The sequence below is a fragment of the Calidris pugnax genome, unplaced genomic scaffold, assembly GCF_001431845.1.
Source record: "Calidris pugnax isolate Ruff unplaced genomic scaffold, ASM143184v1 scaffold448, whole genome shotgun sequence".
Lineage (NCBI taxonomy): Eukaryota > Metazoa > Chordata > Aves > Charadriiformes > Scolopacidae > Calidris > Calidris pugnax.
Window position 1 is genome coordinate 383,651 of NW_015091198.1, and position 19,656 is coordinate 403,306.

The following is a 19,656-nucleotide window of genomic DNA, read 5'->3' on the forward strand; positions in this document are numbered from 1 at the left end:
GTGTGTATAAAAAGAACTTAACTAGGTATTATCCCCTAAAAGTATAGTGACAGACTGTAAGAGTAGCATTTTTAGTTTCAAATTAACTTAATTAGGGTCTGATCTATAGTCATTGAAACATGCCAAGTATTCTTTGACTTCAGTTATAGCTGAAGATGGCTGGCCATTTTGAAGACCAGACCTTCAAAATCTAGGACTATTATTAGCTCTGTTGCTGATTTACACATAATGATTTCATGACAGCAGTAAATGTCAAAAGTTGGTACAATTAAAAAACCAGCCTCTTCTGACACTGGAAAAATCTTTTGTGTGCATTATTTCTTTAGTTTAGGCTGCATGTAGGGAAAAAAAAGTAAAATAGAGACAGAAATGTATAACTATGTATGTTTTAAACATCAGCAACATACAAAGATACTGCTGATTGAACTTAATCTTGCAGACTTCACTAACTCAAAACTAACACAAGTTACAGAGTCCAGCAAAGCTTACCAATGAAGTGAGAATTACTTGTGGTTTTACTGTTGTATACAAACCATAAAGATGAGGAATTCACATGGAATCATCTCATTTCAGTGGTTACATCTTTGTATGTGCATAACTCACATTTTCACTATGAAACCTCATATATTGAAAGGAAACTAGGGTTTAACACTTTAAAGCAGATTTCTAGGTGGATGGCTTTGCTGCATGTTTGCATCTTTCTCCCTCTCCTTTCCATCATTCATACCAAGATGTTGTTGTAAGCCACATGACTGCCTGCCTGTAAGTGCTTTAAATAATTTTGTTGTAAAACCCAAACAAACTACTTCAGATTTACTTGCAGCCACGAAGATGGAATTCCGTGTCCAGGAGGGCGCACGCCCTTTTACAGCAGAACCCTTAGACACAAAGCAACATGAATCTGTGAAAGACAGTAAGACTGGTGAGCAACCTAAACATGATGCCTTAGTTCCACAGCCAGCAAAAACAGAGGCTATAGATAAAACGAGCAAAGACCAAGAAAAAATGCCTTCACCTCTATCAGAACAGATCTTGGAAACTGAATCACAAAAGAAAAGGGAAGCCAGTTTTGCAGAATCTGCTGCCAAACTTCCTGCTTCTCAAGAACAAAAGGACTTGTCCTCTGAACTGCCTAAGGGGAGCAAAACAGAAGAAAGGACTGCAGATGTGCCCTCATCATCCATGAAAATTAAAGACAACCTTAAAGATGTCCAAGATCTTGCCATCAGCCATGGTGAAAGTTCTTTGTTGCCATCAGAACCCAAGGCAGAAGCAGCCAAAAGTGAACTTCCTTCAGGCCCCTCTCCCACTGTCCCCCAGGAGCTTCCACTCAAAGACAGTTTCAAAACAAAACTGGAACCCACTGACCAACTGTTTGCCAAAGATCTCACTAAAGATGAACAGATCCACAAAGACATGACACTAGCTCTGCAAGAAGTCTCAGCAGTAACTGTAGATGGCCTGAAAACACCAAGCACCCAGAAAATCCCTGCATGGGGGGAAGAAAAGGACTTGACCAAGGATGAGAGTGATGAGGAAGAAAGGTATGACTTCTATGATAAAGGGGAGGCTCGAATATTAGATGATGGTAAATTTACCACACAACCTGAAGTTAAGACACTTTCCCTAGACAAAGCAGGTTTTCAAAAGGATGATGAAGCTAAAAAGTCACCCGATAGTCTCAAAGCAGAAAAAGAAATGGACCAAAGTGGGCTCCCAGCGACAGTAGACATGAAAAAGGAGGTTGAGCCAAAAACACAGGTACCCCCAGCCAAGTTAAGCCATGAACTGACCCTTGAGAAAACAGTAGAGCACCCTGATGCCACTCAGTTATCCAGAATAACAGAGAAAGCCCCTGAGGCACCAAGTTTAACCACTGACAAGACCCCTACTCTAGGACTTTCTCAAGAGAAAGATGTTAAAAAAGATAGCAAGGAGGATAAGACAAGCGTTTCATCTCCTCTTCAAATGAAAGAAGAGGAGGATCGATCAGGAATGTCGAAGTATTTTGAAACCTCTGCTCTGAAAGAGGAAGCCTTCAAAGCAGATGCTCTGAAACAAGGCAGTGATTACTATGAGCTAAGTGACACTAAAGAGAGTGTGTACGAGCCTTATAGGACAGATCGACTGATACCTGAAGACAAAGAGGAAGAGGAGGAAGAATTACAGACAGAGTTGAATCAGCAGCAGAGTGGGCCTCCTCATGAAATAGGGTACAGCACCCTGGCTCAGAGCTATACACCAGACAAATCTGAAGAACCAAGTTCCCCAACAGAAAGAATGTTTACTATTGACCCCAAAGTCTATGGGGATAAAAGAGAACTCCACAGTAAAAATAAAGATGACCTAACTCTGAGCAGGAGCTTGGGACTTGGGGGGAGATCTGCAATTGAACAGAGAAGTATGTCTATTAATTTGCCCATGTCCTGCCTGGATTCAATAGCTCTAGGATTTAGCTTTGGTCGTGCACATGATCTTTCTCCCCTCGCTTCAGATATCCTAACGAACACTAGTGGAAGTATGGATGAAGGCGATGACTACTTGCCAGCAACCACACCAGCACTGGAGAAGGCCCCCTGCTTCCCCATTGATAGTAGAGAGGAAGATGAGCACATTGAAGAAGAAAAAGCAACAGCAGAAGAAAAAGTCCAGCCTGAGACCTTGGTCGAATCACCTTTCCTGGCCAAAGAATACTACAAAAATGGGGCTGCCCTGGCTCCTGACCTGCCTGAAATGTTAGACTTAGCAGGGACAAGATCTAGATTAGCCTCTGTGAGTGCAGATGCTGAGATGGTGCAAAAGAAGTCAGTTCCTTCTGACACTGTTTTGGAAGACAGCAGCACAGCCCTGCCACCTGTGACAGATGAAAACCACGTAACTCTAAAAGCTGAAAGTCAACTAGAAGACTTGGGCTACTGTGTTTTCAATAAGTACACAGTCCCGCTCCCCTCTCCAGTTCAGGACAGTGAGAATTTAACTAGTGAAACCTGTCCTTTTTACGAAGGCACAGATGAAAAACTGAGACGTGGCCTGGCTCCTGACCTGTCTTTAATAGAAGTGAAGCTGGCAGCAGCTGAAAAATCGAAAGAAGAATTCCTCAGTGAAAAAGACCTCGGTCAGCGTGTCACTGGTGAGTCCATTCTGTCAAGGGACTTTGAGCAGGAGAAAAAAGAGAAGCTGGATACGGTGCTAGAGAAAAGCGAAGATCAAGTTGACTCTAAAGCGGTCTATCCTGTTAAAGGAGCAGAGCCAGAGAAGACAAGACCTGAGGCAATCTTAGAAATGAAAGAAGAAAGCGCGGCTGATAAAATTCAGGTAACCGATGACACCATGTATGACAGAATATCAGCTTCAGAGATAGCAATAGGAAAGGACGCTGTTTCTTTGTTGATGGAGAAGGAGGAGAAGATTCTTAGCGTTGTTCCTGAAGTAGCTGAGATGGAAGCTCCAATAAAACCAGATTACAATGCTATAAAACATGATTTGGAAGTGGCTGCAATGAGAGCTGACCAAGAATATCAGAGTCAGTTAGATGCTAAGATCAGTGAGGTTGTTTCTCTCCCCTCTGTGAAAAGAGCAGAGCCTGAACAGAAAGATTTGACCATCTTGTCCAGAGACGCAAAGGACGCAGATGTACTTTCCAAGATTGAGCCTAGTTATGTGAAAGACAGCACCAAACTGTCTGAAATAGAAATTAAGGAAAAAGTAGCTAAGCCCGATCTGGTACATCAAGAGGCAGTTGATAAAGAAGAATCTTACGAATCTAGTGGAGAGCATGATCAAACCCAAGAAGGTTTGAATGGAGAATCCTTGAAACCAGAGGATATCAAAGCAGAACCTCCAAAATCTCCCGTCTCTAGGGAAGAGGCACCTGCACAGTTACCAGCAAAGGAGCCTTCTGTGGAGCTCCTCATGCCAAAGCCTGAGCCGATCCAGGAAGAGCCTGCCGAGATTCAGATGGAGAGCATACCACAGCCTGCAGAAGGCACTGAAAAGATTCCTGATACAGCTGTGAAACCTACAGAAATCCAAAAGCTGCTGCCGTGTGAAGTGGAAGCTGGGGCCACAAAAGCGGAAGAACATGAGGAAGAAGAGATAGAAGTAGATCAAGAAGAAAAGGAAGAGGATAAACACCATCTTATGTCAGAAATGCCCCCAGAAACAGACTTTGGGAAACCTACTGCTGAAGAAATGCTAGCCAAGGGTAGCCCAGAAGCACTGCCTGAACTGAAAGGCATTATTGAATCAGTGGTCACGGTAGAGGATGACTTCATTACAGTGGTGCAGACAACAGTGGATGAGGGTGAATCTGCTTCTCACAGCGTGCGCTTTGCTGCTACTCAGCAGGAAGACATCGAAACAGGGGACTCCCAGGCTGAAGAGGAGCTGGAGGTGGAGGAAGTGGCTGACATTCAAGTTGAGCCCAAGGAGGGCTCCCCAGAAGCTCCTGCTTCACCCCAGAGAGAGGAAATGCCGCTCACCGACTACAAGACAGAGACATGTGATGATTACAAAGATGAAACAACAATCGACGACTCCATCATGGACACAGACAGTCTCTGGGCAGATACTCAAGGTGTGCATTATCCTTTCTGTTTTGTCTGTTAAGTATTTTTGCTTCCAAATCATAATGATCAAAACCCAAAATTATTATAGTTGTAATAGTAATCTCAGCATGTTTCAGAAAAATGGTAAAATAGTCTGCCTTTTTTTATTAATCCATCTGCTCTATCTTCAACTATTTTTCCCTGCTCCACTGCAGTATTGCTAACATTTGTTACTAATCTTTTGTTTGTTGTTATAATTTGCTCTGATTCTACAGATGATGATAGGAGCATCATGACTGAACAGTTAGAAACTGTTCCTAAAGAGGAGAAGGCAGAGAGAGAATTACGAAGATCATCTCTCGATAAGCATAAAAAAGAGAAACCTTTTAAAACTGGGAGAGGCAGGATTTCCACTCCTGAAAGGAAAATAGCTAAAAAGGAACCTAGCACACTCTCCAGAGATGAAGTGAGAAGGAAAAAAGGTTCATTTAAAACTCCCTATTACATTTTTTTTATTTTATTTTATTTTATTTTGACTGTTGTATGGTACTATCTGGTTACTCTGTAGTAGATGATGTGCACCTTAACGGTATTAACGGTAGTGCTTTTTAATCAGATGTTGTACAACTGTATGAAGAGCCATGTGCAAGGCTCACTGCTCCATCGGTCCCGTCTCAATTCTCGGCATCCCCGCTGCCCACTGGGGAGCACATCTGAGATTAATGCACCCCTGCTCCCCCTCACCTCACTCAGGAGTCCTTCCCCCCGCTAGAAGTGACGCCATCGGGATGGAGCCGTGGAGCAGTGGGCCTGCCACTTGATGTATTGTCATATGAAACTGTTTTGCTGGTTTTTTTTCCTGATTCTATGTTTTTGTGTTTTCTTGTCCGTAGCAGTGTATAAGAAAGCTGAACTTGCTAAAAAAACTGAAGTTCAGGCCCACTCTCCCTCCAGGAAAATCATTTTAAAACCTGCTATCAAATATACTAGACCAACTCATCTCTCCTGTGTTAAACGGAAGCAGACAGGTGACTGCGTTCTGTTCAGTTATGCAATGTGGCTGGCAAACATAGACATATTTTTATTTTGAAAATCTCATGGCTGTAGCAGCTTCTCTATTTTTTTTTTTTTATTTTCTTCTCCAAGAATATCAATCTTCACAGATAGTATTGCTTTTTTTAGTGTTTTGTATCATTTTTCTTTTATTCTTTCATTCCTGGTATTTGTTTCTTTATTTAATGGAGGCCATGATCATGTATGCTTGTCATCGCTTGGACCTCCACGTGCTGTGGTTGTAACTTGGCATCGTGCTTATAGTGTGGTGTTGTAGGAATCTCTACTCATCTTTTTTTTTTTTTTTTTTTTTAATTTTGCTTTTTTTTTGGGTTTTTTTTTCTGGTGGGAAAAGCTTAAACCATGGTATGCATTTCCATTATTTTGCTTTTTTACTCTCATGCATAATAAGAAGTGTTTCAGACTTATATTTTGTTGATTGATGTTATCTGCATTGACACTTCCCAATCTGTCACTGATGTTTATGCTGTACAGTCAAAATCCACAGGGGGAATCCAGCCACATGCAGCATGAAGCTGAGAGAAGAAATCTGGGCTCACCCTACGAATGCATTCCAAGCAAAAATCTTAATATTTGGTAGAGGACGATGAAAGGATGAAACAAATGATTCCTGTTATACCTTGATAGGTGTATCATTGTTTAGAGGACCAAAAAGAACACTTTCAGCATTTTCATCATATTACTTGTTGTTCCTGTGAGTTCAGGGTGGAAAGATGAACATCTTGACTTTTCTGGTGACGTTAGAAAGAAAAAATTTCCGAAAAGAGGCCAGGTTTTCTGTCACGTAATACAGCCACATGCTGCAGTGCGGTTGTTCATGAGCAAAACTAGGGCTGTTGAGAGAAGAAGCACACACAGCAAGGCAGAGCTACATAGGCCTCTTCTCATGGCTTGGAAATTAAGAACCCATCCTCTAGTTAAACAGTGCAATATCAAAAGTGTTCCTAAGAAGCCGTTCCCATCCGGTTTTGCACCAATGAGTCACTCCTGTTCTAAATTTAGACCAGTCTCAATACTGAGGTCTAACTAGTGAAAATGCAGTGAAAGGATAGTTATGTCAGGGTGGCTTTAATATCGGGCCCCAACTGTATGAAGTGTGTATTCCCCCCATTAGGAAAACCAAACTAAATACTCAGTCCCATTGCCTGTCTGCTGGGAGAGAATCTGGTGGGTTTACTTCCCCTCTCAGGAGAAATGGAGCCAGGGAAGGACAGACTGATCCAGGCCCCTCTGTGCTGCAGTGATGGGCTGTCCTAACTTGCACTCTGGACCAGAACTACCCAAGAGCAAGGAATTTTAAAAAAGGATTAAAACAGCTCTTCTTGCTACCTCTTGCTGTTTGCTGAAGCACAGCTTGATCACCTGAGAAGTTATGACCCGTAATTCACATATACTTTCAAAAGACCCAGGAGGTTCCAATAAGGAGTGGGAATGGGGGAAAAAAGTGTCAACTTTATAGTGTTCTCAACTTTGTGGTTGCTCTCTTGCCCTCGGGTACTCTACCACTAACTTGTCTGCACTGTTCTGGCCCATAGCATCCCGGAGAGGCCTGTGTCATAGCAATAAACTTGCATAAGGAAATCTGCCCAGTACCTTAAATGTGTGCTGCCTGGCAACCATCAGAGCTTTTCCTCTCTCAATTCAGTACGTAGTGAAGCAGATGTATTAGTCGAAGTGGAAAATGCAAGATAGAAATGACCTCCCAGTAAATCTAAGTCCTGAGATGGAGGGCAACCAAAATGATGGTCCCAGATTGATCATAAAATTTTCAGTAATGTAGTTTGAATTTTGAGTTTTGGGCCCTGAGGCAGAGGAGCTTGAACCACACCACAAAGTGAACAAAACTATGTCTTAGAAAGTTTTACCATACTCAGTGTTGCTGGAAAATTCACAGCATCCCTTATTTTCTTGTACCTCACCTTTTTATATTAACTGATGGGGCTTGAGGGAAGTCCCTCAAGAAAGAGTGCAGTGTGATGTGATATCCTAAGAGTGTAATTGACCATACATTAACCTACGTGTCCCTGAGCCTGAACAAGTCATTCAGCTCTTTCCAGGATCTGGAATTTAGAGGGATGTTGTCTCTCTCTCATTTTGCTTTTGTGAAATACAGCACTGTTTCTTGAGGCCAGTTTTGACCGTCAATGTGTCCTATTTGGAATGGTCTTGTCAACTTTAATGATACCTGACCAGTGGGGCCCCACCAAAAGTCCCTCCCAGTGTAGACTGTAGAGCTTTGAGTGTGTTGTAGTCAGTTAAAACATCCATGTTGCGTTTATTGTGACTTTAAAATGAAACATGCCCAGTCATAAGATACAAGTGTCTACCAAAAAAAGTTAATATTTGCTCCTATTTTCTGCATAGTGGCCTGGGAAATGACATCTTTCCTCTGTTTCCCCTCAATTCCAGAAAAAAATTGCTATGTAAAGCACTGGCAAATACTGGTAACTTACAGTGCCATATCCACAAGGAAGGGACTGCTTTTTAAGAGACTCATCCTTGTCATTTGAAAAAGAAACTGCATAGCCAGCTCTGAGGAAAGAGTTGTGAAGTCTTTGCCCGGAGTGGTGTAGTTCCATGAATGAAACCCCCATTGGACTTGTGTTTTGTTAGTGGCTGTGAGATGCCACCACAGTTGTGCCATCAGAGGAGCGTTTGCAGTGGCAGGGCCAGGACAATTACCTGGCTACGAGTGGGAGTCACTATGTGATACGCTGCTGTTCCTCGTCTTCGATTCTGGGGTCTGAGGTAATCCATGTTTGCCCTGTATTTAAACTGGCAGGAGAGCCCATAGAGATCTTTGGTTGAGATGGAGAAGTTGTGGTGCTTTCAGGTAAGTCAGCGCAAGCAGCACAGCTATCCTTTCCACTTCACAGCGGTGGCTGCTCAGGGTTCAGTCCCAAGGGAAGGAGGAAAGAAGCTATTTGTGATTATTTAGAAGAGATGCAAAACAGACCAAGAGGAGCAGTGACAGAAGTGGTAAAATGAGATGCAGGAGGGCTGTGCTGTACTTAACCCTATTACAAATTCAGAAGAATTGAAGTACCCAGTCATATATTCTTGTCCCCATCACAAGCTTTTTCTCCTACTCCTTCAATTTAAAAAGAAAAAAAAAAAAAAAAAAAAGCAGTGAAGTTATATTAAGAGGGCAGAACTAGAGTGGGACGTGGGGCAGAAAAACGGGGATCTCCTCACCATGCCTGGGAGCTGCAGAGGGAAAAGAGAAAATAAATTGGTCCCATCCTGTAGGGTGTGTGAGGGTTGGTTTTACAGCTGGAAGACAATTGGGTTTACGGCTAGAGGTTGTCATCTGTGCCCACTGTCCTGCTTCTGCATTTACTAAGGGCATCCTGGCAGAGATGCCTAAAGATTTCACATCTAGTTCTTGTGTGGCACATCACCTCCTGAGCAGCAGTGTTGGGCTGAGACTAATAACCTGCTTTCTGAAAAGCTGCCCCATTCCAAAATTTTTCATAAGGACGGAATCCAAGTCAGAGAAAAATCTTACCTCAAACCATGTTGTGTCACATAAATGAAATATTGAGTTAGCATACTTGATGTCCCAGATATCATTTGAATTGCTAAAGTTTGAGGGCTTCATTGAGCCATGGCACACTGACCTTGTTGACAAAACTAGGATGATAATTCAACAGTGAATCTTTCTTTTTCCATGAGGAATGTTGGCTAATATTTTGAACAGTGGTGATTTCAGGGCTCTCTCAAAATTCTCCTTTGAGGGTTACTTAAAGGAGCCTGATTTTCAGAGGACAGTCCTGAATATCAGGATTCTAAGGTGTCTGGTGATTGACCTTCAGAACTAGAGCTTCTTATAGTTATCAGCTGTTTCTTGAACTTTTTACTGTAGTTTCTAAACTTCTAAGAACATGAATACAAAATTTTGATTTGTTTGAAACATGTAGAATACCATTTTACCTCAAGTATGATGAATATAGGAAATTTTAAAGGCAGGTACTTTTCTGCATACAGTTTACTGAGAGTAATTCACAGGGTAATTGCTTTGCACAGTAATTCCAAGGCTTTTAATTGTTCTAACAAGTGTAAAGTGTACTAAGTGGAAATGCTTATTATTATTGTTTTTAACTATCAAGTCTTTCTTTGGGTCTCTTAGCAGCAGGTGGTGAAACAAACCAGGCTCCTGCTGTATTTAAACAAGCGAAGGAAAAACTCTCAGTGAGTAAAAATCCATCTTATCATTCGTCTTTATAATCTCCTTTTGTCCTTCTTTCAGATTTTTTTTTGTGTTAATTCAGTAAGTAATTGTGTGTTCCATTTAATATTTGTGTTCCATTTAATATTTGTGTTCCATTTAATATTTGTGTTCCATTTAGAATTTGTTTGCCATATTCATTATTCACTTAAAGGGCTAATTAAAACCACCTTTCCTGAATAACTTCTGAATGACAGTCCCAGGTAATAGCTGATGCCAGTTTGCAGATCCACAGGGGGTACACAGACTCCGAACTGCAGGAGCTGGATGTTGTTCAGCATTTTGAGCCAGGTCATCCTCTGGGATTTACTGTGTACCTTGGCCCTTTCTGCAGCACCCAGTTCATACTGCCACCTTGCTTCATTGCTATGCAGGCAGAAACCTTCCCCCAGGACTCACTGGATGTCTTCTGATGCACCATTACATACCCGTGCATTCTACACAGGTCATGCCTGTGTACAAGTTACTGGCCAGTAGCATTTTATATGCTATTAAGTGCTTTCTGAGTGGCTGTTTCCTGGGCCACTGATTTCTCTCAATGTTTTAACCTGACAGTTGTGTGCCCTGCCTTCAGCTGCTCTGCAGGCTGTCCTTGTTCCTGTGAGTCTCTCCTCTGCTGAGTTTCCTTCAGCAAATACTGCAGTGCCTCTCCGCCCTGCTCCCATGCTGACCCTATGCTCTTCCTGTCCCACCACTCCAAAATCCTCAGGAAACCAAATTCTTTTTACTATCCCCTGTGCAACTATTTTTTATGTGATACACATGCAAATTCACATCTGCAGCACGACAATACTTTGTCATTGTTAGCCATCATTGACAATGAAGAAATTCGTTAGGATTCCTCTATATTTCCTAACGTTTTCCATAGCTGACTTGTTTCACTTTTACTATCCCCTGTGCAACTGTTTTTTATGTGATACTGACACATGCAAATTCACATCTGCAGCACGACAATACTTTGTCATTGTTAGCCATCATTAACAATGAAGAAGTTCGTTAGGATTCCTCTAGATTTCCTAACATTTTCCATAGCTGACTTGTTTCATCTGTCTAACCAGATCACAAAATTCTTTGGAGAACAGAAGACTCTGCCTCATAAAGTGCTGCACATTATGAATCGTAAGAAATTGTTAATGATGATAGCAGCATAACTGATTGGAGGCTTTAAAGGAGCTGTGAAATTTAGACCTGAATTCAGCCATGGATTCTGGGATTTCATGTCTTTTTTCAGGTCTGACCCATTTTAGCTCATAACTGGGAAACTGCTAGAGCTTCTTTACTAGTGCAGTAAGAAATATCTGGGCAACTTTCTGGTCTGAGTCAACAGTATGGTTTATTACTGTCTTTTCTTGGGGGGTGATCAACACTTACTCAAAATAAGTCAATACTAGCCCATTTTCAGAGTCATCTCTATTCATGGAGTGCTCCAAGTACAAGCACTGCAAAATCATTCTCTGAAATTACCTGCTTTCTATGCACCTTTCTTCTTTCTGCCTCTTACGTTATGGCAAAGATCAGAAGTCTGTCCCATGCTTACTTTCTCTCCCTGTTGCCTCACTTCTCTGATTGCCACACTATTGCATCTCTCAGACATATTATGTTCTGTGCTTTGGCTTCACCTCTGCTTTTATAAAGACCTCTCCCTTCTTGTTATTGTGTTTCTACCTGATTTTCAGCTTTTATGTCCTTCAAGTGCAGCCTTGTCCTCTCCACTGGTAATGTTAGATCATCCAACCCGGTCAGTTTTGTTAGCCATCTTCAAAATACAGTTTACATACTGCTTTGCAGAACCAGTTCAGGAAAGGCTAAGCAGTTCCATCTGCTGGAAGGAGTTGTGTACCTGCGGTAGCGAGATGAGAACATCAGCCATGTGTTAGGAACAGCTCTAAAATAAAGTAGAGGTTTCTGCATCCCAACGTCAGTAATCCCTTACTCTTACTCAAGATTACACAGATATCTGTCCTGTGGACAGCTGGTACTTCCAGCAGCATGAGTTGTAACAGAGGCCAAAGGTAATGTATTGCTATCAGAGAATAAGAATAGTTTTCTGGGTAAAGCACTGGCAGGGATTGAGGCATATGGTTTCTCTGCTTGGTCTACCAGCCTTGAGCTTGTCACTGAAATCTGGGTGGGCCAGATTCTGCTGCTATTACTGATGCTAAAAAGTGCCTTGCTCCCTGAATAACACTGAGGGTATCTAGACTGTGATAATCTTGGAGCATCAGCTCTAGGTCACGCCTTTTCACAAGCTGTTCCATTGAAGGATCTCAGTCTGGTCCATCTTTAACATCACCGTTAGATGCACATATTCACAGAGGACACTGTGTGCAATATGAGTGAAAAGGATGAGGTCTCTATGTTGTGCTTAGAATCTTAATCTGTAAGAATTTTCCAGGCTCATTAGGGGAAACGTTTTGCATGACCTGCAAGTTGAAAAAGGTGAAAACCGCTGAATGAACATTTGAGCCTCAAACTGTGCATGCTTAGGTATATCTCAAGCTCAAAAAAACAGGTGAAAGGTGTTTGCAGAATGTCTGCTTCTTGGAGCCACCCAACATAGATACCCTGCTTCCACAGAATTTGGGCATCAATAAACACCTTAGTGGACTTGTAAATATGGCCCAAAGTTTCACATGTGGATGGGACCCATAAAGGAAACTATGACAAATCAGTCAAAGTCTGGAAAAGCCTTTGATGCGACAGAAACACATATTGTTCAGTTTCTGTTTAAAATAATTATTTACTGATTTTATTCTGTGTATTCTCAGACAGTGAAATAAGTACTAAAGAGACATAAATATGTTGCAAAATTCACTCTAGGAATATATTCTTGCTAGTGAAGCACTTCCATCCTTCAAACTAATTTCTTGTCTTGCTCAGTAGAGCTCCTTGGTATGGATGATGATATCCAGTAGAAGTCTCTCAGCTGTGTTGTAGGACTGGAATTGTTTGTTACACAGTTCTGCAACTCTTAATCACATGGATGATGTCATGGATGACATTCAGCACACCAGCCTCAGTTTTCTGTAGGCTGGATATGTAGCCTAAGCCAGATGCCTGTCAGCAGAGAGCTGACAACCCATTCTTTTCTCATTTTCTACAAAGAGAACTTCAGGAGTTTCTGAACATCGAGAAAGTCTAGGTGACTGAATTAGATCCAATGCCAGATTTTTCTTGGCTAAAGTTCTGTACTGAATCTCATAATTACAGGCCCAATGGGATCGGTCCTGTGTGTAACTTCATGCTTGTATGAATGCAGAGGAGTCAGGACTATATTGCCAAGATAACAGCCTTGCAATTGTTCTTTGTAGTATCAGTAGTATCTTTGTTCTTTGTAGTATCAGTTATACCCATGGGAGAAAAAAAAAAATGTGTTTCTTGAGTAAGGTGCCCTATTCTCGTTCAAGGAAATTCCTTTTTGCAAAGCAGTTACATGCTTCTAAGTGTCAACAAAGAATCTTCAGTCTGTCCTATCAATGTTTAATAGTTCTTTCAATGGAATATTATCATTATGCAGAATCAGACAAGTATCTAATCACAATGACATTTCACGTCAGTCTTTCCACCATATATGAGCTTCCTCATCCCAGGTCTCCATACTGTCACTTTATAGAGTGACATTAGGGATTTTGTGTGTACACGGTGCCACAAGAAGCAATACTGTCATGCCATTCTGCCATTGTGGGAACAGTGGTTTAACTTTGCTTTTACAGTTCCCACTGTTTTATTCTTGACTGTAGCCTGGAGGGATATATTTCAAATGCACAACAGTTTTAAAGGACTAAGATCTCTTGGTGCTCGTGTCATTTTGCACTTGCTTTTCATGCACCCAACCAGCAGTTGTACCAGTTAAATGCCATACCTGGTAACAGTTTTGTCCTATTAACACAAGACAAAAATAGCATCTGCAGAAAAAGGCACTTCCTAGAATCAGTAACTCTCTCCAGACCCAGACAGTTTCAGTCAAACAACACAAAACTAAAACTTCTGTGCATGTCAGAACCACAAAGACACCACTAACAGACACAGGAAAAGTGTTATTTCTTAGCTTGCCTTTTTTTTTTTGTCCCTGTTGCATGTGTTTTCCTTTTGTCCAGCTTCATGTTGTGTTTTCTTTTGTTTGTTTTCTCATAACTAGACTGCCTCTTTGTCAAAGATCCCTGCCTCAAAGTCTAGAGCAAAGTCATTGCTTCCTCCAAGACCCAGCTCAGCTTGTTCGTTAACTCCTAAAAGGGCCACTTTTCTCGATACAGACAGTTATTATGTACGGCCCTCCTCAGCAGGCCCAAGAGACTGCTTGCCCTGCTCAAAATCAGATGCTAAGGTAAGGTAGAAGAGTTGGTAGAGAGAGTTAGCTTGGAGCTGTGTAGGTGAATTCCATGGATCACATTCTCTCACCACTGAATTTGAGTAATTCTCTGTGAAGCTTACATAGGATTACATATATCCTGTGGCAGGAAAATTGATTATCAGGCTGCAAGATTTGAGGTACAAAACTGGTAAAAACAACGGAGATTGTCCAGAGGAAACATAAGTGAAATAAGTTATAACTAGAAGGACATATCTTCTTTCTGTTGATGATGGGGGTACTGCTTCATTGACTGCTAAGAAGTTGTACTCATTTGCATGTGGGTAAGTGGCAAAGAACATCAGTATTAATTTGCCTTCCAAGTTTAAAAAATGTAATTTTCAACCAGTTAATATTCTCTGAAAGCAAATTCAGTCCCCAGTGTAGGAGAGTACAGTTCTAATCACCAGCAATAAGGGCGGAAGCCAAATGCTGTAGAAGCCTAATCTGGTCTATGCATGGGACCATGTTAAAGAAGTTGCAGTATAAATTTAAGGAGATATTTGGCAGTCCATCCTAGCTTCCCCATGTTTACATTTCACTTGTGTTTCCATTGTACTTAATCCTTAGTTGATGACTATCCCCATTTTTAAAACCATTTTCACTATTGACTTCCATTTTCTGTGTTATGCTGTGCTTGGTGTGTCTTTTACTGGTTGGGACCATCCTGGTATTTGCCTTTGGGAGTACTATCTGCTTATGCCAGACTGTCTTTGGCTGCCCATCCCATAAGTTCAAAAATATTCTAACATGTATGTCCATTGCTCTAACCCTGCTAAAAAGAAGGTATCTGCTGATTTCAAGAAGTGAACAAAAGACGAGTATGGAAGGAAATAAGAGAAGACACCATGACTAACAGTCCTGCACTCAAAAAATAAGCTGTAGCTAAAAATTTTTCACCATAAAAAAAATTACAAGTTAGTGTTTGAAAATGCAAAAATCACGCATCACCTAACAATAGTGTGGGGTGTATTCTGCACACCAGTGCTGCAGTTACTTTGCAGGCAAATTTACATAAGAATTTCACACCTGTGATCCAGAGAGTTTTTTTTACTTTTAACTTGCACTAAAAAAGTGCTGTTCCTTATTAAGAACCAAATGGGGAATCCATCCATATTTAGATCAAGAGTATCTGTATCTGTCTTAAGTAGCTCAGAGGATCACTATTGGGTGTTTTGATGCAGTGAAGAAGCACCAGGGAGCTAAGTGGAGCCTGGGAGGTGGCTGGATCCCCACAGCTTCCTGTGTGAATAGTAAACTGGGCCCATAGGATGAGGTTTCCTCCACTGCAATCATAGTGAGAGAGAGAAATCACAGCCCAGAGAGTGAGTTTTGAAAACTAACCCTTCCTTTTTAATTTTGCTACTATTAGGATGGAGTAAGCAAGAGTCCTGAGAAGCGTTCCTCTCTACCAAGACCTTCCACTATTCTTCCTCCTCGAAGAGGTGTATCAGGAGACCGAGACAGAGAGGAGAACTCTCTCTCCCTCACAGCTTCCCTCTCCTCTTCAGTACGACGGACCACCCGTATGTTTTTTTTTATATATTAACCCTCTCCTACTGCTGTGAATGTCTCCCGTCCTTGTTAGATTTGTCACATTGCCGTAGCGTGATGCGTCCCTACTTTTTACGCACAGGGGAAGGTTGGGGATATGCTGTTGGAAATCAGAGCCCCACAGAGGGTTTTTGTTCAGATAGCAAGTGCTGAGCTGCAAGGGCTTGAAACCAGGGACGGGGTGCACCCTCTCCATGATCTGCAGCGCCCAGAGCTAGGACTGCTGTTCAGGCTAATTGCTAATATTAGAAAATGCCTTTGCAGGGTGCTCAGAGCTGGCTAAAATAGTTAACATGGGGCATTTACAAACAGCAGCAACAAAAATGAGACAAACCTGAAGTAGACAATGTAAAATATTGTGATGGATATTGGAAAAGTGAATACTCATTAACTTGCTGTTTCACTGTAATGGCCTCCCTGTTCTCTAATCCTAGGGTAAAAACTGCTGAGAATTGAGATGTTAGCTAGCAGAGTGACTCATTGATGAAAGTTAGGATAGTAAACCAGCAAGGTCCTTTTATGAGGACCAATGTTATCAAATTACAAGCCAAAAGAAATTACAGAATAAAGAGAATTTTACCAAATACCACCAGAACTTACAGATAGATTTGCATTCAGCTCAGGCCCTCAGAACCTGGATGTGGCTCCCTGCTTTCCCATAGGAATTAGTCTGGTTTCTCTCTTCAGAAACCAATCTCAGCCCCTTTTAAGGCAGCTTAAGGAAAGGAGATAATTAAATTAAATAAAAAAAAGTCATTTGAGATTCTTCAGTGATGCTCTAAGGGTAAAAACAGAGACACTTTGTAAGCAGGGTGACCCGCAGGTGGTGCAGCAGCCCGTTCTACTGACTAGAAGTGAGACCATTGAGCATTTGCCAATGTGGCGAAGGGCTGAGGAATGAAAAATAAATATACCAAAGCTGCAGGGAACTGGAGGAAAAAAATCATTCCCTTTCTATCTCAGTTGGTATATTGAGAACATTCTGTTTTAGAGGTTGGTTTGGAAAGAATGAAACTGTTCAGGGGAACTGGAGGTGAGAACAGAGTATGTTTAATCTAATGAATCAAGTAGAGCAAAGAGTTTCTCCTAGAGCCCAGGGGGAGCAATGCAACACATTTGGTCCACCACCATTAAATAAACAGAGTGATTAACAAATAGTTTAAATGAGATTTTGGTTAGTTCCACTGGATGCTCTAGAGAGGCCCACTGAATTTATAATTCCTGAACTTTTTAAAGGTGAAAACTTGTATGCACCCATTTAGCACTGGAGTTCTCAGGCTTTGGAGGTTGGATTGGCCTTTCTTTCCTAGAATATTCTCAGCAAAGATTTGCTTTAAGCAGCATATGGAGATACCTCAGCTCTGTACATTTCTGTTTAAGAGTTATCAGCAGAGCTGGCTGCAGAAAGCACAATGTCACTGCTAAACTGATTCTTGCACTCACTGAAAAGGACTGGCGATGCCATAAACACTGAATGGCACCACTACAAAATGTTACAGTATTTATTTATTTTTAACTTGCATGCAGATGTAACTCGAGTGTGACTTTTAATCAAGGTTGCCTTCTGTAATTGCTTTCTTTCACTGCAATAATGAAAAGTAGCAATTGGACGTGAGGGACATCTGCCCATCCACACAACAGAGCTGTGATTTAATCATTGGCTGGATGCTCACCCAGGGTTCAGCTGCCGACACCAGATTGCCAGCAGTGGTATGTGACCAGCAGTATCCAGGTGCTCAGAGTCTTCAGTTTCAGGATTACAATGAGAATTTGCACCACTCTCTACTTTAACGTCCAAATCCATTGAAATTGGTGAGAACATTCTTACTGGTTAGTCAGGTTGTCAGATCAAGTCCCAAATGTTAGATTCCAAGGATACTCCTAGTCCTTTCCCCAAGATGGAAATCGATGTGATATTTATTGTGCCTTGTTTAGTGAGCTTTGCAGGAAGCACAGTTGTTGTGGAAAGCACACCTGTGTTTCAGAGTGGAGAGCTCAGTCACACATGACAAGGTAACCTCTGGCAGGTTGAGCGGCAAAATAAGACATGGGGACAGACATCCAGCAGCTTGAGCACTAGCAGAGCCATCTTAGGGTTGTATCTCACTTACTACACAGTCTTGGGAGGTACAAAGAGAAGAACTTTATTTCTGTGGGTCTAATTCTGGGTTTTTTATTGCATGTAGGATCAGAGCCAATTCGTAGCAGAACAGGAAAAAGTGGAACTTCTACCCCCACTACTCCTGGCTCCACTGCCATCACTCCAGGGACACCACCAAGCTACGCCTCCCGTACTCCAGGCACTCCAGGGACACCCAGCTACTCCAGAACCCCCCACACTCCTGGGACCCCCAAATCTGCCATACTGGTACCTACTGAGAAAAAAGTTGCTATAATTCGCACTCCTCCTAAATCTCCAGCCACTCCAAAGCAGCTACGAGTTATTAATCAGCCTCTGCCTGACCTCAAGAACGTCAGGTCCAAAATTGGATCAACAGAAAACATCAAATACCAGCCCAAAGGGGGGCAGGTAAGGATTCCACTCTTTATGTTCATCCATATGTGATTTGTCTTACGCGTGTACCTTTGGGATTGGTATGGGATAGGAGCCATTTTGAGTTGCCTTGCAAAAGCTGCTTCTTTTGTCCATAGACATTGGTTGGTTAAGTGATGTTAAATGGCAGGGGCCAGGACAATCTTCAGAAAAGAATTTTGTCACCTGAAAACTAACAGTGCCTCACTGAAATCAGTTGAAAAATTTTAAACAAGAGTTTGCACTCCATGCTGTAGATGTGTTTCAGCCTGAGTCTCAGCAGTTGCTGCTTACTTAGTCTTCATCAATATCAGAAAATGAAAGAGATTTGTTTTAATTCAGGCAAGTTCAAATTCAACCTAGATAGATGTTAGCAGGATTCTATAGCACCATGACCTTTTCCTGGGGCATTTTATGTGACATGTGCATTGTGTTGGGTGATGTTAATGAGGGTTGCAGCCTCCAACCTGGTAAATCCACCCCAAGTTAAAAATGATGGGAGAGGATAGATACTAGACTTACATGTTTTTCTTGCTGTAGGGTTTGAATAAGCAGGAACAGGGCTTAAATTATATAAATTGGAGAATGGATGTAAAATAAGAAAAGGTAAATGTGTAAGAAGACAGATCAGGATTTTCTGTTCTCACTATCTGGAAGAACAAGAATTCAGGGACATGTTGATGCAATTAAAAGCTGAAAGAGAGAGCTACTTTCTACCTTGCAGAGCTATGCAATGAAGCACATTGTCATGAGATTTGCTTTCAGATAAAGACTGAGCATGGGTGTAGGGTAGCAAAATCCTCTGTTACTACAGACAGAAATTGCCAAACTTTGGAAAGGACAGTAAACATGTAGGCTTGTAAGCAGAAGCTTTTGGACACTGAGGAAAGATCAAATAGGAAGTACTATAAATCTTCCTGAGGTACAGTGCTTATACCTTCTTCTAAAGGGTCTTTGCTTGATGGCCTACCAAGGAGAGCTATGGCCAGAGCTAGAATAGCCTTCTCTCGTTTTTTGGGCAATGCAGAAAAGGTAACATAGATGGCATTAAAAGCCAAAATTACGTCCAAGTAATTTGTTTGTCTTTCTATTTGGAAAAAATGATGTTCTAGCTTACAGGATGAAGTGGTCCATTTTATTAATATTTAAAGAGTTATAAAGCCATTTATAACCTGAAAGAAATCCTATTTTATTTAGAAACAAAGAGGCTGAATGAGGAGAAAGAATATAGCTTGCCAATATTTGCGCTAAAAATATGGACAACTCAGTCTTGTGGTTGTAAACAATTTTGTTGATTTATTTTTTGTAAAAAGTACTTGTGCATTTCACATTGATTGTGGACACAACCCCATGATGAAAACCCCGTGACTCC

The 19,656-nt window shown here is 41.5% G+C and overlaps 1 protein-coding gene across 15 annotated transcripts in view; it reads left to right on the top strand.

The window, feature by feature from the left end:
• Positions 1-19,656, top strand: part of MAP2 (microtubule associated protein 2) — a 248,382-nt gene that overhangs the window by 210,200 nt on the left and 18,526 nt on the right. For 11 of the 15 annotated variants that reach the window (XM_014959620.1, XM_014959619.1, XM_014959627.1 and 8 more), the window contains 6 exons: positions 824-4,576; positions 4,823-5,029; positions 5,441-5,575; positions 9,751-9,812; positions 15,570-15,723; positions 17,938-18,281. In XM_014959620.1, coding sequence (XP_014815106.1) covers positions 824-4,576; positions 4,823-5,029; positions 5,441-5,575; positions 9,751-9,812; positions 15,570-15,723; positions 17,938-18,281 — 4,655 coding nt within the window. Of the gene's footprint in view, positions 1-811; positions 4,577-4,822; positions 5,030-5,440; positions 5,576-9,750; positions 9,813-15,569; positions 15,724-17,937; positions 18,282-19,656 lie in introns of all 15 variants that reach the window. The other 4 variants (XM_014959630.1, XM_014959631.1, XM_014959626.1 and 1 more) reach the window with 3 other exon arrangements.